This window comes from Armigeres subalbatus, chromosome 3 (assembly GCF_024139115.2).
Source record: "Armigeres subalbatus isolate Guangzhou_Male chromosome 3, GZ_Asu_2, whole genome shotgun sequence".
Lineage (NCBI taxonomy): Eukaryota > Metazoa > Arthropoda > Insecta > Diptera > Culicidae > Armigeres > Armigeres subalbatus.
In genome coordinates, this window is record NC_085141.1 from 380,840,161 (window position 1) to 380,864,355 (window position 24,195).

The window sequence follows — 24,195 nt, forward strand, 5'->3', positions numbered from 1 at the left end:
CTTAGTGGTAGAGTGAGTGAGTCAAAGTGAGGGTAAGAGTTAGTGAGTGAGTGAGAGTGAATGAGTGAATGAGTGAACGAGTGAATGAGTGGGATTGAGTGAAAGTGGGTGAGTGAGTGAATGAGTGAGTGAGTATGAATGAGTCAGTGAGTGAACAAGTGTGCGTGTGAAATTGAGTGAGAGTGAGTGAGAGAGTGAGAGTGATGGAGTGAGAATGAGTTAGAGCCAGTGAGTAAGTAAGCGAGTGAGTGAGAGAGAGTGAGTAAGTGAGAGAGTGGGTGAGAGAAAATGAGTGAGAAAAAGTGAGTGAGTGAGAGAGAGCTGGCCGTCTCACTACTGACAATTTCTCACTTCGATTTCAGTTTTCACTGCTTACTTCTTATTCTCATTGGTCACTTCTCACTTATCACTACAGTTAAACCTCCATGAGTCGATATTGAAGGGACCATCGACTCATGGAAATATCGACATGTGGAATAGAAAATCCTCAGGAAGCTGTTTGAAGGGACCATCACAGTAGCCCAGAAAATATTTTTTAATATGGCATAATTTGCTTCCATGAGTCGATATCGAGTCATAGAACATCGACTCATGGAGGTTTAACTGTATTCATTTCTTTACTTTCTCACAACTCATTTCTCACTTCTCATCAGTCACTTTTCACTTCTCTTTTCTCACTCCGCATAACTCACTTCCAACTTTTCTTTTCTCATTTTTCACTTCTCGTGTCTCATTCTCACTACTCACTACACTACTCATTTCTCACTTTTCACTTCTAATTTTACACTTCTTATTTCTTATTCTCACTGCTCACTACTCACTACACATTGCTCACTGTTCTTTTCTCATTACTCAGTTTCCTCTTCACACTTCTCACATTTCTCAATTTTCGCAACCCACTTCACTAGGTTCTTTCCATACTTAATTTCCATCAGAGATTACGCATTTCCCGTGCGGAATAAAATCAAACGAAATTAATTCCGCGCGGGATTTGCATCCTACACATGGGATTTTAAACCGTAGGGGATGGTGGGTAGACTTGATCCCCGGGGAGACTTACCAATGTTTTTTTGACTTACCAATGATCACCCCCTGTTTTATCGAGAACTAAAGTAGTTTTGTTCTGGCGTATTTTTTAGTATAGATCCTCTAGACAAATGACCTTTATGTGGTGAGTTATTTTTTGGATTGACAACCTTATTTATTCTGCAGGGCGGTTTGTATGTTTTGACCTTCCTGAAGATTTTTTTATTGGCCACGCAAAATTTGAACAACTTTTCATAACAATGATCAAATTCTTTCGTTTTTTTTACAGCAACAAGCAACAATGTCAACATTCCATCAAATTTTTAGGATATTTGGATTTGAAGTTATAGCCTCAATATGGGAACCCCCCCCCCGTTAATCACCCATACAAAAATTCGCCGAAAAAATTAAAAAAAATATAAATCTGTTCTTAGGTTTCTATTTTTTTTGTAGATTTGACGGATTTGATGAAGGGTTGGCAGGAAAAATTATTTATTGCGTAGATCTCATAGAAAGGGGATCAAGTCTCCCCAAATTTCAAAATTGCTTGTGCTGTCGAATTCAATAACAAAAATCATTCATGCATACGCACAGCAATTCGATAATTCCGCGTATTTTGAAGGGAAAATATTTAAAAAAATCTGAGGGCTTCTTTCTAATTTTATCAAAGCAAGTTCTTGGAGAGGGATCAATTTCCCCCGAATATTTTCAAAGTCGATTTTTGACAGCACTCCAAAAAATTGATTGTGTATCAATTACAAACAATAATTTAAGGAATGTCAAACATCAGTAAAGTTAAATACTATATTTTTTAGAGAGTCTGTGTGGAAATCGCGTATGTTTCTTTATTTTTGGTTGTGATACATCGGAAATCAGAAAAGGGGATCAAGTCTACCCAGTCTCCCCTACACTTTTCTCGCGATTGGGTTTACATTTCGTGTAGACTTCTTCTCCTGTCACGGGAAACGCAAATCCCGCACCCATTTAAATTACATGAGAGACCAAATCACGTTTTCCGAACTGTAAATCAGCCTTTATTCTGAAGGCCGGAAATACACTTTCCTTCGGGATTTCGATACCGATCGCAAGATATGATAATTGCTTATCATTGGACGGAGTGAAAACATGCACCGTGATCAATAAGTTCGGATACGCTTTCAAAGTGCAATATAATAACGCAGATTTTATGAATCAACTGTTTTCTGACATTTTTTGGAAGTACCCGCTGTTTGTGTAGATTGACTATTAGTGACAGGTAGCATGTCTGCTTCCGATTTTGATTTTCTAACTGAACAATTGCATCACATGATTAAATACCAAAACTGGGTTCAGGTTGGTATCAAATTTACTCAAAAAATTTTTACTGGAATTCATTTTGATGGATCCAAATATATTTTTGAAAATTTTAAATTGGAATGCTCGCTATTTAAAGGGTAGGGAAGATGAATTATTCGACTCTCTAACAGTTCATAATGTGCACATTGCCATTATAACTGAAACTTATTTAAACATTTGTTGCAATGTCTCAATATTAGAAATTCTATGAAGTTCCTCTTCAGTCTGATGTAGGCTTCCTCCATCTTCTCAAAGTTACGTGCCATAATATCCATGTCGTCGGCGAAGCCAAATAGCTGGACGGACTTATTGAAAATTGTACCACACGTGTTAATCCCTGCTCTTCGTATTACCCCTTCCAAAGCGATGTTGAATAGCAGACACGAAAGACCATCACCTTGCGGTAACCCTCTGCGCGTTTCGAAGTGACTCGAGGATGCCCCTGAAACTCGAACTACGCACATCACCCGATCCATCGTCGCTTTGATCAACCGTGTCAGTTTATTCGGAAATCCGTGTTCGTGCATAAACTGCCATAGCTGGTCCCGATCGATTGTATCATATGCGACTTTGAAGTCGATGAATAAATGATGTGTGGGCACGTTGTACTCGCGGCAATGGCGAACACCTGGTGCATGGTGGAGCGTTCGCCCATACAACCCGATGATACCTTCCCCGCGAACTCCTTTGCAATTGGTGCTAGTCGACGGCATAAAATTTGGGAGAGTACCTTGTAGGCGGCGTTCAGCAATGTGATTGCGCTGTAGTTGCTACTCTCCAGCTTATCGCCCTTTTTGTGGATGGGACACACGACACCTTCCATCCACTCCTGCGGCAAAACTTCCTCCTCCCAAATCTTGGTAATGACCCAGTGCAGCGCTCTAGCCAGTGCCTCACCACCGTGTTTAAATAGCTCTCCTGGTAGTTGGTCAACCCCAGGGACTTTGTTGTTCTTCAGCCGGCCAATCTCCTCCTGGATTTCCTGGAGATTCGGAGCCGGTAAAATTATGTCCTGCGCGCGTTCTTCCAGGTCCATCACCATACCGCCATCTTCGTCTGCCACATCGCCATTCAGGTGTTCTTCGTAGTGCTGCCGCCACCTTTGGATCACCTCACGCTCGTTCGTAAGAAGGTTCCCGTTTATGTCCTTACACATATCAGGCTGTGGCACGTGGCCCTTACGTGAACGGTTTAACTTCTCATAGAACTTTCGTGCGTTATTACCGCGGTACAGTTGCTCCGTCTCTTCACGGTCTCGATCTTCCTGCTGGCGCTTTTTCCTCCAAAAAATCTAGTTTTGTCTGTTCCGCGCCCGTTTATATCGTGCCTCGTTCGCCCTCGTGTGGTGTTGCAGCAATCTCGCCCATGCTGCATTCTTCTCTTCTACTAACTGCTCACATTCGCCGTCATACCAGTTGTTTCTCTAATCCGGGGGCACCGTGCCAAGTGCAGCGGTTGCGGTGCTACCAATGGTGGATCGAATATCTCTCCAGCCATCTTCAAGAGACGCTGCGCCTAGCTGCTCTTCAGTTGGGAGTGCCACTTCCAGCTGCTGCGCGTATTCTTGGGCTAGTCTACCGTCTTGTAGCCGCCCAATGTTAAGCCGCGGCGTCCGACTTCGACGCGTGTTGTACACCGTCGAGAGTTTTGAGCGCAGGCATACTGCAACGAGGTAGTGGTCGGATTCAATATTCGCACTGCGGTAAGTGCGGACGTTCGTATGCCATAAACTTGTTGGTATTCAAGGAAAACTCTCCGCTGGTCTTCTGGGTGTCTCAAGTAATATACATTCAGTTGTCTATTGCTCAACGTTGATGCGATGTATGCGATGGTTAAGTCATTCGAAAATAATAATATTTCAGTTTTTTTGCTAAAATTTTGTGCATTGCTGCCAAAAATATAGGCCATTGTGTACCATTATTCAGATAGGTTGAAGCTTGCTTAATAGAATCTTAATATGTAGAAGATGGTGAGTTCGTCGTATTTGACTTGACGCCCCGAAAAATCAGTTAATTCAATTTAATATCAAATACAGGAAATTTCGGTTTGGTAATTTCTTTCACGTGTCCTCCTTTTTCAACCAAATGTCCTCCTTTTTTGCACGATTTGAAGGAGTTGTCCTCCTTTCGAAAATTTTCATATGGTCATCCTATCTTAAAGTCTCCTTCAAATTTCGTAGCCCGTTTGTCGCCAGGGAGGTCGCGAAACGTTATTCAGAACTCTCTTTGGAACGTGCCTGTGCCTATTGATGACGTACACCGTGATATGTGAGAAGGCTAGAGCAGCTTCGTTCGCATTACGCGTATTGGGAACATTTCCCCAATCGATATTCGATAACACCTCTGTCATAAAATCATATGACACGCCCGCATTACATTCGGTGAAGTCGTGCACGTGACTGTATTGGACGCGGACAAGTTATAATGGGTGATGAGCAACATTTTTACCAGTGCGCAAGTCTAGATGAGTTCAACTATGTCACGGACCAGATCAGGAACGAACATTGGAACTTGTTCAGACTTTTTCGAGAATCATCCAAGAATCGCTTTCAACTGGTTTTGTAGTTTCCCTGTTGTTGTATTGATTCCGATCGCAACGGAATACTCCGTAATCATGACCAAACATTTGGATAGAAAGTGTTCTGGAGTCGAGCCATGTCTCTGTTATCACTAAAACTTCAAAGCAGGAACTGGAAATAGCGAGTCGATGGCCGTCGATGCTGGTGTTCAAATGACGTAGGTTGACAGTTCACAGAGCTTTTTCATCAGGACTTAGTCTCCGGCGAAGCTTCCGATAAAATTGTTTCGTCATTTTATTCGCATGAAGTTGTCGGTTGCGATTGATTTCATGGTGAATGCAAAGAATGTCACTGAAATATTCGTATCACATCAATTTTAAACTAAACATATGAATTTTAATTTTCCCCTAATCGATTTTTCTTCTAACACCTTGTAAACAAGAAACGAGCTCTGTGAACTGTCAAAATAAGTGATGTTAAGTTGGAGTTTGCATTGGTCTATATGCTGGGGATCGCAATAGGGGGGATCTAGAGAGTTTAATCAACTTAGTAACTATCCAGCATTTTACGTGCGGTAATGACCGCCACAATTTAACTCACTTTTTGGTAGGATGCATTCGATTTGACGTTTGGCTTGTGTCGTATGACACCGCAGCAATCATCATCATCATGAATTCATCATTATGATGATTAAAATTTCTCAGGTACTTATTCAAAAGGACGTATGTGATTTTGTAAACAAAGATTCAAACTTCGATTTGCCCAATCTAATGTCACTCCCACGCAAAGCAACACCACCAACAGGTAGCCGAAGGCTTCCCCTAACTGTCTGTGATGATGGTTTGCGTGGGAGTGCTATCAGATTGGACAAATCGACGTTTGAATCTTTGTTTACAAAATTACATACGTCCTTTTGAATAAGTACCCGAGATTTATCGTTTTTGTGGCATACGACACAAGCCAAACTTCAAACTGTTTCCACCCTACCAAAAACTGAGTTGGATTGTGGCGGCCATTAGCGCTCGTAAAATGCTGGATAGGATATGAATAAATGATGCAAACAAATTTATGCTGGAAACACTTCACTTCTTATAATTCAATGAGTAAGCCATACTATGTTTTGAATAATCATGCGACGTTTGCCAAAATTCGGGGTTTTAAAGTCACTTCACGAAGAAGAACATTTTATGACCTGATGATAAATTTTTTTTTGATATCTATTGCGTTTATTTGACAGGCTCAGGCGTGTATTACACTTAACGGAGCCGAGACTTCATGATATTTATAATCGATATCATCTTATTATCAACAGTTAGTAAAGGGAAAGGGTATAGGCTTAGATACTCGTGGCGACTCAAGGTTAGATTGCGTAATTTCAGCACGGACTATTGGGATTTAGGTTTAAGGTATTACAGCTGCTCATCCGGGTATTTGACGTCATTAACGGTATGGCGTAGCGTCGTGCTCGAGTTGTGATTCGTTAGGGAGCATCTTCCGGATGGCCATAGCTTCGTATTACACAGAACAATAAGACAAAAACAAAAAAAAAACGAGAAAAAAAATAGGGGAATTAGACTTTTATGTCAGGCGAGGCATAGATGGCCTGCATATAAACCACATCGCGATCCCCCGAAACAGCTCTTACTTCCCTGTAGGGTTGTTTACCTCGGGCCACAAGAGTATCCAATAGTTGCTCTCTGGAGGCGTCGTTTTCCTAGCAATACCAGACCAAAATCTATGCCAAATACACTTTTGGAGAATCCATTTTCAAGCCAGTGACGCAATCCATATACGCGTCTCGCGTTTCGCAGGACGCTTGCCGGTCACATTAACCTAGACACCAAAATCATAGGACAAACTTTCTTGAAGTATTTTCATAGTATAGTATATATTTTTTATAGTGGTTGTAGTACTCCGGCTTCGGAGTTGAACTTTCTCTTTGTGGACCATTTTTTTTTCAATGTGAAATCTGGAAAATTTTAATACTGTTTTAGTGTCATTGCTATTTGATAAAATTTAAAAAAAATCTTTAGTTATAACGCCTCCAGAGCCGTAGCGTGGACTCCCAGCGCCCTTGGCGAAACCTTTATTAGGCGCCCCTTACTCAGATGTTAAAAAAAACGTGCTATGAGCGGGGAGATTTAATTTTTTTTGCGAGGAGGGTCTAATGAATTTTTGCTTAATGAATTCCTAAAACCTCTATAACCTGCATATGCTTCAATAGGTAGAAAGTAAGGGTTATTAAAAGACCAGAACATTTCTAGAAATCCGCTGAAGTTTAACGATTTTCTGAAAGATTTAATAAACTAATGCAAGTAAAAAAAAAGATCCAGAAGTGTGTGGATTCACGACAAAATAAAAAGGATTTAATTAGGAAAACAAAATAGCTCTAAATTATCGCTTGCTATTCGATTTTGATTGCTATCGAACAAAGTCACATCAAGAAGAACCCTTATATGAAGTGGATGAACATTAGCCCTTTCGATGACGAAAAATTCAATTTCGGAGTGGCTTGGTTTGCAAAAACTACTGATAATTCAATGAACTTTATTATTATTAATATCTTTATTAATGAGGTTTTCGGCCCTGGCCCTGGTTCACCTCGTTCAATGAACTTCAACTTTGGAGTGAATTGGTTGATTGTGAGAATAGCGATTGGTCCAAGTCGTATCAAGAACAAAACAATTCCGGAGTGGGTTGATTGATGGCCAGAATAACCAACGGGCCCTATTCAGATCAAGGTATATGAGTTTTTGGAGTGGGTCTGGCGGCACTGTTTGTTTTGGATGAACCAGTAAATTTCTACTTTAAAGAAAGTCGGTTACTGATATCCCCCCCTCTCCCTAATCTGATTTAGCCCTCGTTACTGATATCCCTCGATGCATATTCTCATATCCAGCATACCATCATTTCGAATACTCTTTCCCGCTAAAAGCATTACCAGTTTATAAAGATTACACTGGATCGAATGCGATCGCATAGTTGTCGGCATAAAATGAGCGAATTTATCTCAAATTCACACAAAGTACTTCCGTACATCTATTATCAGATAACGGTTTGAATTTTTAAGTCGCGAACAAAAACTATATGTATTTGATTTACGCTTCGCCTTTGGCTTATTGAAGTCCTTATCTGGGACCCCTTCCCCAGAAGCTTGTTTCATGCTCCTTTCCATTTGCATTTCCTGTTCCTTCCTTTTCCTTCCACTTTCTTCTTCATCAAGTAAATAATGAAAAAGACATTCCAAAATTGGGGAGCATGCCAACGTTCTGATATATTGAAATGTTATGACCCCGGGAGTTCCCAGTAAGGGACTAGCCTAGACCCCAAGCTGCTGGTCTTTCTCCCAGGTCCCAATGACTTTATTCTTAACACTTTACCTTTTTGGCCTATTCAGCGGTATGGGCGGTAATGAGATACAGTGGCAATGGCTTGGTCAGTTAGCAGTGGCACTATCGCAGATGGCGTTAGATACTGGCGCGACGTGTAGCTTGATGGTCGTTGGTCAGATGGTCGTCGAATGACCCGGCGGCGTCCACGAGGTGTTGCTTCTCGACGATCTTATGGCCGAGGTAAATTCCGGAATTTTCGTCCGTTGACGGAAGCCGATAACACGACGTTAGTTGGCACGATACGTTAGAAAAGCTGGGACGAACAATAGCTGTCGTTATCAGGACTCCGTATGACAAAATGGCGTTCGTGGCGTGGTATACCACGCCCGGCATACCGCCTTCAGAAATACGAGTCCCGGCACCTCTGGGCAGAATGTTAGCAACCTCGGTGATTCTCACTTGGCAGGTCTTGCCAAGCTCGGGGACGATCGGCTTCTTCATTACGCACCGATCACTGGAAGTCGTCTGCCGACCGGATAGCTTTGGTCAACGGAAGTCGTCTCGCAGAACTAGGGCCAACAGTTGTCAACCCCGGAAACCAATAACCAAACGTTGGCCAGCCATGAGTAATTCCTCGCTCCGGAGGTGCACTTAGGCACGCGGAAAACTACCAGCAACAGGACGCTGATTTGCAAGATGGCGTTCTCATGTTAATAACACCTACAGTTGGTGAGAGGCGTCGAAAAGACGCAATCACCACACACGCACGTAGCTGGATTCCCACTTCCCGAACGTCAAACTATCGGACTGACTATTTGGGCTGATTTACCACTTGTCATCAAATTCCGAGTTTCACGAGGAATGAAATAAACTTCAAATATGCGAGTTGGCTGTAGGTTCTTAGTATCTCGTACCTCGACTGATCACTTTATTCCTTTCTTCATCGAAGACTCTGGAGCACATAATTTTGATAACCGTATTCATTTGCAACTTTGTCTGTTTTAAACTTACGATTAGACACTAACTTGACAAATTATTTCCCTGCATTCCAACACCATACACAAAGTGATACCATTCGGTAACAACTTGTATCAGTTATTGACGGAACAGGGCCTTCCAGAAATATGTCAAATGATTGATTATATTATGTAGTCCCCGAGAGAATCGTAATAAAAGGTTAAATTGTGAATTTTTGAATAATTTTTAATTATTTCCTATAGCGGAATTCTCAATTTTGGCGCCCCCCTAAGGCCAGGCGCCCTTCGCGGGGGCCAACCCGGCCAACCACACGCTACGGCGCTGAACCCCTCCATTCATCGAGTTGATACATATAATATTCTATGAATTTGACTGTTATTCTAATTTGATACATTTTTCATTCCTTTCTCCGTTTCAGATATTTATGACATTACTTCTAGTGTGACTGAAACATCCGAAGATGAACTGTCGAATGACATTGATAATGGTGCGCGCAAATCTTGCCTAATCTTCGTAACGAACCCTGGGGAAGAATCAAACTACACCCAAGAGGACCTTCCAGATTCTCGATCATTCGTGTTTGGTACAGAACCCAACTCTGCGGACTCCAATCAGAGCCTGTCCATAATCAACGTAGCCATCTCATATGTATCTGCGCATGTCGCTCAAATTTGTTTGGAGTTTTTAGAAGGCTTCAGGGAGTACGTAACGTCTGTAGTCGTTCGTGGAGAGAATTTCTACAAAATTGTGAAACCAGATGACGATACCTTGGAAACAAAAGTTAACCGTTGCAGCAAATACAACTTGAACGTAACGATTACGTACCGCACTGGTCAGTATGACGAAAGACAGCTGTTCGCCGATGAACATATTTGGCAGTATCCGATTAGAGTGCTTTGGAACAGTCCCAATAGAATAGATTGGTCCTACCCAAAAGCTGGGCTCGAATGCATCAAACAGTTTCGAGTAGATGCCGATGTATCTGAGGATCACCATTGGCAGGAGTTGGTGCCCGTTCGTAATATCCGAGGTGTTGTGGAGATTTTCAATGTTTCATTCTGGAATATTAGTATTGTTTGTAACACTAAAAATGTTACCATTACACCGATTTATGTCGACGATGTAGATGGGAAGTCGTTGACATTAGCCTCGGTGCTTACTTCAAGTATTGATCCAAAGGTTGTGATTAAAGATGGGTTTTTGGTTGTCGAGTGGAAGATCAATGATGTTCCAATGTGTATTGAGTCATATTTAATTGAAGAGTGGTCAAATAATGGAAAAGTAGCGGAGCAAAACTACATAAGCCAGGATGAAGACGCCAAAGACGGTCAGTATATTTTGTATGGAGTTTAGGTAATAATATAGAAGTATTTATTTTTTGCTATTCTCTTAGAGATATCAGTCCGACTGAACGCAGATAATATATGCATACTGAAATCAATCATTGTCACATCAATATTGATTGATGGTTCACGATGGAAGACAACACTTCAGCTGTGGGATACGATCCAGCATCTCAGTATACATCAGGTCAACAAAAGCTCAGTGCAGCTAAATTGGAATGTAACAGAATCTTATTCAAGTTGTGTTAAGCGCTATAAGGTTTTCGAAGAAGGTGACCTATCGCAAACTTGGCACACAGCAACTTCGAACTTAGAAATTAACGATTTGGAGCCCTGCAAGAACTACACATTCGTGGTAGTCCCGATAGACCGAGATGATGTACAACATATATCTGCCAAAATCTCAGTGACACTGTCCGAACAACACATCTCCGAAGTTCAATATGTGCAGTTGCTGGAGAATGAATATCGCTGGAAATTGCCTGCAGAAAACGTATACTGTTTAAGTCACTTTTTAGTAATTCAAACTACGACGGATGGCGAACATTTGCTTACCAACAGTACCATTGATGCGGACATTTCTGATCTCAGTAAATCCGAAACAAATTTTTACCGTTATCGCAAAATTGCCGACATACCTTGTGCGCTATACGCCAATGTTCAATTGTCCATAATTCCCGTGTCGAGAAGCTATCGATTAGGTGATGGTTATGATGCAATAGTTGGGCTTCCCCGGCCAGGTCCAGTACATCAACTGAGAGCAGACACAAGCGTTGAACGTCAAATCACTTTATCCTGGAGTAAACCCATCGTGAAACCGGAATGCACCAGCCTGTACCGAATTTCCTACGAAGATCGCAACATAACAGTCTTGCCAAGCGAAACCACGGTCACAATCCAAAACTTGAACGCCTGTGTGGAGTACAACTTCACAGTAGCTCCGGTGGACTTTGCTGGCGAAGACTGCGAAGGAGTAACTGTCAACGCGACTGTCAAGGAGGAAAAATTGAGCGGAGTGGAGGACTTGGAGCTGGTCGAGGTGGATCCTCGTTCGTTGATGGCCAAGTGGAAACCCCCCGTCAATGGGACTTTCTGTGTGGCATCGTACCGGTATGTGGCATGGGTTGACGGGGAAGGTAGCATCCCGGAACAGATTTCCAATTCAACCACGGATCTTTATGTCACTTTTGTGGAGGTGTACGCCTGTACCAAATATAACGTGCAAGTTATTCCAGTTTCCAAGGGAAACAACGATGGGAACAACAGGATTGAGGAGCTTCAAACGAAGGAGAGAGGTAGGTGGACATAGAAAAGAAGGCATTAATTTACTTGTGATGAAACGAGTTAGAACTATCCCATTTTATTATACTACTTGTTTGTGACTTTACAGATACGTATTTCGACCTCAACAGTGAGGTCGTCTTCAGTGTCTCGTATCTTGCCTTACTAACTCACCTTGTGACAAGTGAAGACATTCCGCTAAAAGTTTTCAATTAATTTCTATTTAGGGCGCTGTTTTTGTTCTGCTCTGAATTTTAGCTTCATTGCCTTTGTCGTATACGTAGAACCAGGAAGCGAGTTTTTTTCAATCTTTATTATAGAGATTTTTTCAAAAAATAGGAAGTTCATCACTTAAGGAAGCAAGAAATGGGATCTGCGAAGCAAGAATTGAGAACTGAGAAGTGGGATGTGAAATAAAAGAACCGAGAAATGAGTATCGAGAAATAAGAGATCCTGCGATCGTTTCGACTTCCGCTCTAGAACTTGTGGAAGCCACTTTCGAACCAAAGGTGCCTCGGAAGACCGTTATTATAAAAAAATTCCATCAAAACTAAATACAAGGCTCGATTCTTGTGCTAATTCTGCACCTGGAGGAATTTCGAGAAATCTCGATTTGAAGTTTTTAGATAAGAAATTTCAAAATAATCCATATTCGAATTAAACAACATCTCTATACTGTACTCAACGACTGTAGGTGCTTTAGCTTTAGGAATTTCTTTCAGCCTTGGCAGTCTGCAAAAGCAGCAAAAAGAGCCTTTACATCCGACGGTTTCAGTTTAACAAAGGTTTAATATAAAACCGAAATCGTCGGATGACAATCTGGCAAGACTGAAATAAATTCCTGAAGCAATATCACTAGAGTACCTACGAAAATGTCCAAAGTCCAATTTTTTAAACAGTTTGTATTTGTTGCCGCTATAACAAGTATAAATATTAATGACTTAGGTATTTTTTGATTGGTTTATTGGTTCTAGTTTTATTTGGTATCTATGTTTAATGGTACATTAAATCTGGTACAAAATCGACGTGAATGGAAGCTGCAGCTTTTTCCAGCTACTTCGCGAATGCTTTTTCAAAACTATTCTCGAGTTTGAAAGACACGTTTTTGAAATCATTCAGAACCCGATAATTGTTATATTAGATAGAAATTTGTCGCAGTTCAAGTAGAATTACTTACCGTGACATAATCCGTTAGATCGGGATTGTCTGCCAACCATTTAGCAGTGTCCAACAGTGCGTGACAGGCTCTTCCAGCGAACGAACGAGTGGAAGACAAATGAGCTTGTTTCTCATTTCCGAGGAAGATTCCTGTGTGGCAGTGAAATTGCACTTGGTGTTAACTATGAAAAGGCAATATCTAATTGATTTGAAAGCATCGAAGTAAGCTTCATATGAACAACAACGGAGAGCCACCAAAATATCAATCAAAGCAATCATGGTACTTCGCCAGCAGTCAAAGTCATGTGGTCATCCATCACGGATTGGAGTGACAGTTTTACAGCAACTTCCGCTTGTCTAGCAGCATAATAATCTCCACTATTCCCATCAGCATCCGAGAAGGATTCTCATCAGAATCCGAAAGGAATTCCTATCAGAATCCGAGAAGAATTTTCCTTGTAATCTCTGAAGAATTCCTTTCAGAATCATCGAAGTATTCCAACCGGAATCCAGAAGAATTCACGCTTCCTTTCGATATCGTTGATGGATACCAATTGGGAATATGTGGGCGGCATTCTTCATAATCCATGAAGGATTGGCTTAAGAATCTCTTGTTGATTTGCTTCGGAATTCCTCCGGAATCGTTCGAAGATTTGTTTAGGAATCGTTCGGATATGTCTTTCGGAATTCTTTGACGATTTGTTTCAGAATACTTCGATCAAAGACTAATTGAGACGTCACTGTAGAGCTCATTCGATGGACCACTTCTGGTACTGCATTTGAACCCTCGGTACCCAAATTTGAAGTTTCTGTGCAGACCCAAGTTTTTTATCTACCTTGCGATAAAATAGAGTTACTAGTAGCCTATGGCAACAACATCTTGTTTGGAAGAATACTTTTGGTTTTGTTTTGTTTAGGAATGCAATGCAAAATGCAATTGCAAATTTATTCTATTATTTTTTCTTATTTTCCAGAATTGGCGTCGTTTTAGAATGAGGATATCTACTCGTCGATTCTGGGATAGACAAGCAGTACTCATGCAGCGCTTCTATCATTCTCCATATTTTACATGTGTAGCCATCGATGAGAATTTTCCCTGGCTTTTAGTAATGGTTCTTCAAATTATAACCGGCGTGGGCCTGGTTTAACATTCCAAACGATTATACTCTTTGACTCTTGTGCGAGGTGGCAGCTAATCGGATAATGGATCAGCCTGAGAACGAGGGTAGTCTCGCTGAACTTTACAGGAGCCCACTCTGGCCATGTTTGGCTATAGAATGGGGGCTCATCAGCCACCAACTCAAAAGCTCGCCACCACTCAGGAATTCGTACTCCTTTCCTGTAATCTGTAAATGTCTGGAGTGGCAGATTGGAACTACATGTTCTATTCAATTTGCCTTATCCTCACTGCTATTGAACAAAGACAAATATCTATTGTGTAGTAGTAATAAAAAACGATGTTTGTAATTTTTTTTATATCTAATTTTATTCATGTGGGTGGTTACTAATCAAATATTGTATGACGTCGCTTTTCAGTCAGGCAAGCACCTGTCAAACTTCGACCAGAGGGTTTTTGGACAACTGCACAGTGGCGGTCCTTTAAAGAACTGCTAATTGAAGATCAGGGCAATTTGCTAAAGCTGAACGATTTATCGGGGCAGCTCCATAGACTACATCGTCCGGTTCGCCTACATCTCAATCGGTTTACCTGGAACTGGGAGTGAAAACCAAAACGTTTGGAAGTCTACGGCACCGGTTATTGGATTACCCCAAATGTTTGTTAAATTCTGTGGAAATACGGCCACAAATGCGATTCGGCAAACTAAAGCGCTGCAGGAGGAATAATAACCAACAAACCGGCATTTTTTAAAAATTATTATGATTATTATGATTTTTTATGTCAAATGGCAGTTCCTGCCACATTTTTTCAATGTTTTGATCTACATAACATTTGGAAAGTTACCGTAGCAACACATAAGCAGTACTAGCTACTCAGCTCTGTTCATGCGCCAAGTTGAGAGCATAATGCGGTTGTTCAATTTTATATTCTGGTACTCCATGAGCACTAAAAAAGTGAGCTCTTGTATGGGACATGAACGTCTTAATTAGTCTTTGCTTCGATGATTTGCTTCGGAATCCCTCGTTGAATTACTTCGTATTGCGCGAAGATTTAGTTCGGACTGCCTCAACGATTTCCTTTGGAGTCCCTCGACGAATTGCTTCCGAATCATTCGACGATTTGCTTCGAAATCTCTCGACAGATTGCCCAAAAAATACCAGGAACATTCACGTTAGAATTACTGGAGGATTTCCGACGGAATCCCTGGAACATTACCGTCGGAATTCCTGGAGGATTCTCTGGAACATTAGCGTCCGAATCCCTGGGAAATTCTCGTCGGAACACCTGGTGGATTGCCTTCAGAATTCCAGGAGGTTCCTTTCGGTATGCTTGGTGACTTACCATCTATAGAGATTCTGGTTGGAATAATCCCTGGAACATTCCCGTCGGAATTACTCAAGGATTCTCATAGGGCGATTTTCCTTAGTTATTTTAAAGATAGGTATTAATCAATTCACAAATGGATTATTTTGAAATTTCCAAACTTAAAATTTCAAATCAAGATTTCTCGAAATTCCTCCTAGGGATTTTTGAAAATTGGCCCAGAGGCAGAATTACCACAAGAATCGAGCCCTGTACTTATTTTGATGGACTTTTTTTTATAATAACGGTCTTTCGGGTCGCCGTATGCAATATTCATACACGATCCGTTATTTTGAATCCGCGATTTACGTGAATTACATTCACCGCCCTTATCCGCAAGAATCTTACGACAGTTTTTCTTAAAATGTCCGAGTTTCGAACAGTAGAGGCACTTCTTCTGACTTTTTTCTAAGACATTTTTGCTGCCTTAATGTGTTCACTGTGTCCCAACCTGTTTTGATACCACTAGTTCCATCGAATCCAAATCCAATCCAAATCCAATCCAAATCCAATCCAAATCCAATCCAAATCCAAATCCAATCCAAATCCAATCCAAATCCAATCCAAATCCAATCCAAATCCAATCCAAATCCAATCCAAACCAATCCAAACCAATCCAAACCAATCCAAACCAATCCAAACCAATCCAAACCAATCCAAACCAATCCAAACCAACCAACCAAACCAATCCAAACCAATCCAAACCAATCCAAACCAATCCAAACCAATCCAAACCAACCAAACCAATCCAAACCAATCCAAACCAATCCAAACCAATCCAAACCAATCCAAACCAATCCAAACCAATCCAAACCAATCCAAACCAACCAAACCAATCCAAACCAATCCAAACCAATCCAAACCAACCAAACCAATCCAAACCAATCCAAACCAATCCAAACCAATCCAAACCAATCCAAACCAATCCAAACCAATCCAAACCAATCCAAACCAATCCAAACCAATCCAAACCAATCCAAACCAATCCAAACCAATCCAAACCAACCAAACCAATCCAAACCAATCCAAACCAATCCAAACCAATCCAAACCAATCCAAACCAATCCAAACCAATCCAAACCAATCCAAACCAATCCAAACCAATCCAAACCAATCCAAACCAATCCAAACCAACCAAACCAATCCAAACCAACCAAACCAATCCAAACCAATCCAAACCAATCCAAACCAATCCAACCAATCCAAACCAATCCAAACCAATCCAACCAATCCAAACCAATCCAAACCAATCCAAACCAATCCAAACCAACCAAACCAATCCAAACCAATCCAAACCAATCCAAACCAATCCAACCAACCAAACCAATCCAAACCAATCCAAACCAATCCAAACCAATCCAAACCAATCCAAACCAATCCAAACCAATCCAACCAATCCAAACCAATCCAAACCAATCCAAACCAATCCAAACCAATCCAAACCAATCCAAACCAATCCAAACCAATCCAAACCAATCCAAACCAATCAAACCAATCCAAATCCAATCAAACCAATCCAAACCAAACCAAACCAATCCAAACCAAACCAAACCAATCCAAACCAACCAATCCAAATCCAAACCAATCCAAACCAATCCAAACCAATCCAAACCAATCCAAACCAATCCAAACCAATCCAAACCAATCCAAACCAATCCAAACCAATCCAAACCAATCCAAACCAATCCAAACCAATCCAAACCAATCCAAACCAATCCAAACCAATCCAAACCAATCCAAACCAATCCAAACCAATCCAAACCAATCCAACCAAACCAATCCAAACCAATCCAAACCAACCAAACCAATCCAAACCAACCAATCCAAACCAATCCAAACCAATCCAAACCAATCCAAACCAATCCAACCAATCCAAACCAATCCAAACCAATCCAACCAATCCAAACCAATCCAAACCAATCCAAACCAATCCAAACCAATCCAAACCAACCAAACCAATCCAAACCAATCCAACCAATCCAAACCAATCCAACCAATCCAAACCAATCCAACCAATCCAAACCAATCCAAACCAATCCAAACCAATCCAAACCAATCCAAACCAATCCAAATCCAACCAATCCAAATCCAAATCCAAATCCAATCCAAATCCAATCCAAATCCAATCCAAATCCAATCCAAATCCAATCCAAATCCAATCCAAATCCAATCCAAATCCAATCCAAATCCAATCCAAATCCAATCCAAATCAAATCAGTACGAGCTTATGAATGAGGCTTTATCAGTAGATTTAATCTACTAAGGGCCGATTTCTTCACCTCCGCTTAGTGCTTAAACCAGGTTTAAACGTATGGGTAAGCACCGCTTAAGAGTTAAGCGAAGGTGAAGAAATCGGCCCTAAGTAGGATGATACATAAAATATTTAACTGATCTTTGGAATTCTTCTAAGGCAAGGCCTCATTCGGTCGGGCATCTAAACCTGTAGGTGACTCGCAAATTCTGTTTGCTGTGGTACATAAGCTTTTGTGAAGGCTTGAATATAGACTCAAAGCCCATTCTTATAGGATCTAGCATTCGTGCAGGCAAATCATTGTAGTTCAGGAATTTCAAGTTAAGTAGCACATTAATTATCTTGAAAATATTTTTTTTTTTGGAAAAGATGTTTAATTTTGATACACATAGTTAAGTTTGCAATTTTAGGGTGTTTTTATGAGATATTGCTAAAAAAGATTCGGCTGCCGGTGGGCCTTGAACCCACACTATTCCATTAAGTACACGGACGTATTAACTAATCATACAACAGTTGCCCTTTGCGAGAAGTTGTTCCATAACCAGCTAATAACGATGGGATATCAGTCAATTCCCCGTATCTATCGAATCTGCTTTGGCAACATTTGTTCTCTCTACCCAACTATGTGTATCACAATTGAACAACAGTCGGTTGCGTTTGAATCACAAACATATGCTTCTATTTGTCGTATTGAGGCGGGTTTGCTTCTGCAACGACAATAGAGGCTCGCTTGCCACCGAGCTTCCGACCAGCTGCGGTGTGTGATACTGCAGGGCACGGTATACAGAAAACAAGGTAGGCTCGTTAGAAAAATTACACTTCGAATGTGACGCATATTTTATCGCCACATGTTGGAGTACAAAAGTGAGCATGCCGCGACCGTAGAGGCTACGGTAGAGCATCGTTTCGGTTCAGCTTGTGCGAAGATAGCTGTGACGTCACATGTTTACATTCAAACTGAATGTTTACATACGTAAGACGAGCCTGTCTTGTTTTTGTATGCCGTGACTGCAGGGTATCATCGTTTCTATTTTTCTTGATTAATGACTTGTGAGGGAAGTCAGATTTTTTTTTGAAAAGATGTTTAATTTTGATACACATAGTTAAGTTTGCCATTTTAGGGTGTTTTTATGAGATATTGTGAAAAAAGATTCGGCTGCCGGTTGGACTTGAACCCACACTATTCCATTAAGTACACGGACGTATTACCAATTATACAACAGCCGCCCTTGCGAGATTTTTTTATTCATTAAAATCAACCAGGCCACCTATTTATTTAGCTTACTTTGTTTTTTTTTATTTGTGCTATTAGGACAGTTGACTTATTTAGCAAACCAATTTAGCAACATGTAGGTATAACAAATTTTTATTTTGAAATAAATTTTTGAATATGATTGAACCGTAGAAAATTACTTTAGGAATTCAATCGGAAATTTCTTACGAAATTTCTCCGAAAAAGGATATATGTATAACGGAACGTGTAATTTTCGTCGGATGCAGAAGTAAACTTGTTTTGATAAATAAATAAATAAATAAATAAATAAATTGAGTAAAGATCAAAGCAGAGCAAAATATATGCTCCCTTATAATGCAGAACTAAAACTGTGCATTTTTTCGTTTTTCGTTCAGTCATCCTAAGGTACCACATAGACCCGGTGCGTGTGAAGACTCAGTACTCGAGAAGTCTAGAGCTGCAGACCGCATTGACCAGCGATAACAACAATATGTGCCAACTCTTCCAAATACGATTCACCTGCACTACTAACAATGTTCCTGAAGGCGAAGATCCCATTGTGGTAGGATAATTCCATTTTACATCTGATTAGGCCATTATAATCGCGTCTTCTTTTCAGATTATAGGAGAAGCTCGTATCATAGACATGAACGCTACGTTCTCAGCGATTGTCTCTCCGTTAACGCCATACAATGAGTACAACTGTACAGCGTCGATTCTCAATAAGGCCGGTTGGTCCGACGAATCCTCTGCCGTTAACTTCATGACGGGGGAAGATTGTAGGTACAAGTTAGTGAATGAGTTTCAGTCAAGCCTAGTTTAATTGAGTCATCTGTAGTTCCAGAGCAGCCACGAAATCTACAGCTGGTGGGTGGTTATCGTATGATGGAGTTACGCTGGACAGCACCCCGAGTTAAGAATGGAATCATCACTCGCTATCGGGTGCATGTGAGGTCAGAAGGTGCACGCTATCCAAATCCTAGTTATTGCCCCGAAATCGACCCGTACAATACAACATTCGATCTACACGAGGAAGATGATAATACTCGTGTAAGCTGGAACGATGATGAGCTGGATCACAGAATATCCTCGTTGAATCCCTACACGGATTACGTTGTTCAGGTTGCTGCTGCAACTAAAGCTGGTTTGGGGCCATACACCGAAATGGTATCCGTTTCAACACTCTCGGAAAGTATGGGGATTCTGTTCAGGTATTATTATTCGATCTAATATTTTCCATTTGCAGAACCGGAGCCTGTTCTTCAATTCGAAGCATACAATGTCACACTTCCCGAATTGGATAAGCCGTACAATTCGACTGTGACTCTAACGTGGCAAATACCATGCAACCTGAACGGGCGGTTGCGAAACTTCACGGGGCGTTTCGTTGGTATTCGAAATGGACTGGAACACACGTTCGATTGGAACCGAATTATTGAATCGGGGGAGGAAATCCGAGAAAACTACAGCTTTACGGAAGCAACACTTGAGCCGGAGTTTTTATACAACGCCTCGATCATGATATCGGTGGATGATGTCGCAGATAGAAGTGACGCCATGTTCCTGAGCTTCGAATCCCCGGCGGGCAGTAGGTTTAACTCAGCTTCTATCTGTGTCACACAACCTAAATTTATTTTCTTCCTTATGTAGTTCCAGAAATCGCTGAAGATATCAATTGGGGTACGGTCAGCGTGATGAACGCTCCGAACCCCACACAATCGGCAATGATCAGTCTTTCTGACATCGTTTTCGAGTGGAACGTAGGGAGTATTCAGTATGTGGCGCTTATGGTATCCGAACGTCAGTGCCAGGAGGATCCGTCTCCACAAAGAAACCTTTCCAAAGATTGGCCTGATGTGCTGTCGTGGAGAACTGCTGTCGAAATATCGTGTACTCCTCAGTATCAGACAACACCGAGGCAGTGGAATCCCGTGGGACAAAGGAAATTGCGAGGAAGATCGGATGAGGAGATCTTATTTGTGATCGGTAGCGAGACTTGTGAAACAGAAGAGGAGTTCTGTAATGGTCCACTGAAACCAGGGACAGAATACGCTCTGATCGTTCGGGTTTTCACCAACAGCGGATACAGCGATTCGACGATGCAGATCTTTCGTACTGATGCACTTATTCAACTGACCGTTATAATAGTTTCCATTTTCGCTTGTCTATTACTTGCGTTTTCTTTGGGGTTGGTGATCCTCTGGCGAAAACAAAAACTAACGTTGCTGCCACAAACTATGGTCCGTTCGCCAAACGATGAACCTGCTGATATACCCCTGAAGAGCTTTTCAGGAATCTATGAAGAATTGGTTCAATCGAACCGGGATAAGATCAACAAAGAATATCAAGCAATCAACTTTTTCTCGGATCAGTTGATTAACGAGAAGGTGACATTTACGGTCGCCAAGGAAAACGAACGGAAAAACCGCTATCTGGGTATTTTTCCATATGACAGCAATCGGGTTCCATTGGAGTTTGACGACATCCTAACCGACGAAGACGAGGAAGTCAACGATTACATCAACGCGTCGTTCATCAACGGGTACAAATATCAACGGGAGTACATTGCAACGCAGGGTCCGAAGAAGGAAACTTGCTTCGACTTTTGGCGAATGATTTTGCAGTACGAGGTGGAATCGATTGTGATGCTGACGCAGACCGTTGAGAACGATCGAATTAAGTGCTATCAATACTTTCCGAAGTTCAACCAGACCCTGCGCTTCAAGGATGTGTCGGTCAAGTGCACCCAGGAGCTTAATTTGAGCATCTATCAGAAGCGATTGTTTCTGGTGACAAGGGTGAGTTCTGACATTCGGGATCATTACTAATATTAGATGTTAAATTTATTATTAATTTTTATTTAGGGTTTCTTCAGAAACTCAATCTTTATCTGGTACAACGGCGAATGTCGCAAGAAAGGATTCTCTATGTCGACTTTTGCTCTTTTACATAAAAGTGACAAGCAAATAATTTCTACAGCGGGCTTGGTGGTCATATGACTACTGCTTCTGCCTCATACGCAGGAGGTCGTGGGTTCAATCCCAGGTCCGTTCCATTCTCCTACTTTGTATCTTTCTCTATCTTTCTCATGTTCTAGCAATCGCTAGAACTGGAAATGGACTTCCATACCGTTTCCATTACTATTCCTATACCTTCAACTTGAGTATTCTAACAGTAATCTGCTAGAATTGGAAATGAACTTATAGAGCTCGTTTCCTACATCCAATTAGAAATTCCATCAGTTGCCTTCTCCTATCTATCACATTGGCAGCTCGTTAACCAAGACGGACCTCTGCCTCTCGAACCTAACCCAAAAATTCCAACAAATTCCGCATGAACTCGTGGCAAGTGCAGAGGTATATTCGGCTTGCAGTGGGCGAGTGATTGCATCATCATTTCCTCCCCCTTCCCTACATTGACTTGCATTTTGACGTGGCAGGCGCCAGTATGACCTAACAAATGAGATCACCAGTACTTGTACATTGAAGATGTGTGCTAGTCCTCCCAAGCAAACATCTGTTGGTTCCCTGTGAAAGAACAGCTGATCTGGTCATAATGGAGTAGTAAGTACGAGCAGTCAATCAAGCTCAAGCTTTGAATAAAAGTGACAAGCAAAGAATTTCATTGTGGTTGAGCACCTCAGAATATCCATGCATTCGTATATCTTGTTGTTACTTTTATACAAATGGAAATCTAGGAAATATTGCTAAAGATTCAAGTTCTTCAGAGATCCAGAGAACAGAATCATTTTTAAATGCACATTTTTTTTCGAATCCCAAAATAAGGGAATTTGATTCATTTCATTGGAATATTCAACCATCTTTTCTAAAATCACTCAAATAAAGTAAAAAAACATCTTTACAGAATAAAATAAACTTCATTTGAATGATTGATTATACTTTTTTTTCGTTTCGATTTTCAGAAAAATCTGACTAGACCTGTGTTTCATTACCATTTCTTAGCGTGGCCAGATCATGGCTGCCCTGCCAGTGCCTCAGATTTGATCAAGTTTATCAAAATAATTCGATCAGAGCGAAAGAACTTAGCTCTTCCTGTCGTCGTTCACTGTAGGTGAGGTCACCCGTTATTTACTGAAGTTTAGTTCAAAAATTTTAATAAGTTATTTTGTGTATTCATTCTTATTTCATTAGTGCCGGAGTTGGACGAACGGGGACGCTAATAGCGCTGGACATTATTCTGCAGAGAATTCAGCACGAGAAGAAAATCAATATCTACGAAACGGTTAAGCAGCTGCGTAACCAACGAGTCAAGATGGTTCAAACCAGCGAGCAGTATGCTTTCTTGTACCACGCGTGTCTGGAGTACACAACCAGAAATAATAGAAAAAGTTTGTATTTTTTAAATTTTCAAATTCTTCATCATAACTACGATTTTTCCATTACATATAGAGCCAAATAGCAGTGACGAAGAAACTACTTCGTCGACGAGGAGCGATCCGAACGCGCATAGCAGTCTGGCGCTCAAAAACGGCCGGCGAAATATGATCAACATCAAGTTTCCTAAATATGTGCATAGTGGCATCTCAAATGTTAAAAGTTACGTACCGGATGATGTTCAAAGTAGTACTTAGCATGGCGTGGTACTGTTGTAACCACCTACGTATGAATGTGCCATTTCTAATACTGAAACAGTATTGTTCCTTAGGCGAAGATTAAAGTTACAAAAGTGTAATGTTTTATGTATGACATATAATAGGTGGTATAAAATACTAGTCATTTGAGTATAACCGAAATGCAATTCTGGGTGACTGGATGACAATTCATGACGTATAAGAACCGATTTGATTATTTTGGGGCAGCAGGCTACATAGGTTACATACCGGACATATTGAGCTCTTCTATTGTCACATACGCATTACATCGGAGCAAATATGTCTGACGTCTCATTTCTTACTCCCCACTGCGCAAAGCGCGAAGTGCAAAGTGAGAAATAAGAAGCAAGAAATGGGAAGTGAGATGTCTCACTTTTCACTTCTTATTCTCCACTTCACACTTCTTATTGCTTACTGCTCACTGCTTTTATTGCTTATCTTTAATCATTTCACACTTTTCACATTGATCATTGTTCGGCCGAACGACATTTTACTGTAGATTGATTCGTTTCGCCAAACGTCATTTTAGTTCAAATGACCGGTCCGATCAACCCCGAGGCAAGCCCCATTATAATGGGTTCGTATCGTCCAACTTCAAATCACTTTTCTTGAACTTGTGGTTTGTGGACATGATTTCGTCCACAT

The 24,195-nt window shown here is 41.0% G+C and overlaps 1 protein-coding gene across 3 annotated transcripts in view; it reads left to right on the forward strand.

Annotated features, from left to right (window-relative positions):
• LOC134226640 (phosphatidylinositol phosphatase PTPRQ) overlaps nucleotides 1-23,685 on the forward strand; it is a 46,713-nt gene extending 23,028 nt beyond the window's left edge. For all 3 annotated transcript variants that reach the window (XM_062707535.1, XM_062707534.1, XM_062707536.1), the window contains exons 3-12: nucleotides 9,608-10,516; nucleotides 10,583-11,827; nucleotides 19,334-19,500; nucleotides 19,558-19,717; nucleotides 19,777-20,130; nucleotides 20,185-20,526; nucleotides 20,589-21,736; nucleotides 22,861-23,009; nucleotides 23,090-23,286; nucleotides 23,348-23,685. In XM_062707535.1, coding sequence (XP_062563519.1) covers nucleotides 9,608-10,516; nucleotides 10,583-11,827; nucleotides 19,334-19,500; nucleotides 19,558-19,717; nucleotides 19,777-20,130; nucleotides 20,185-20,526; nucleotides 20,589-21,736; nucleotides 22,861-23,009; nucleotides 23,090-23,286; nucleotides 23,348-23,529 — 4,853 coding nt within the window. In that variant the 3' untranslated portion in view covers nucleotides 23,530-23,685. The remainder of the gene's footprint in view (nucleotides 1-9,607; nucleotides 10,517-10,582; nucleotides 11,828-19,333; nucleotides 19,501-19,557; nucleotides 19,718-19,776; nucleotides 20,131-20,184; nucleotides 20,527-20,588; nucleotides 21,737-22,860; nucleotides 23,010-23,089; nucleotides 23,287-23,347) is intronic.
• Nucleotides 23,686-24,195: the final 510 nt, after the last annotated feature.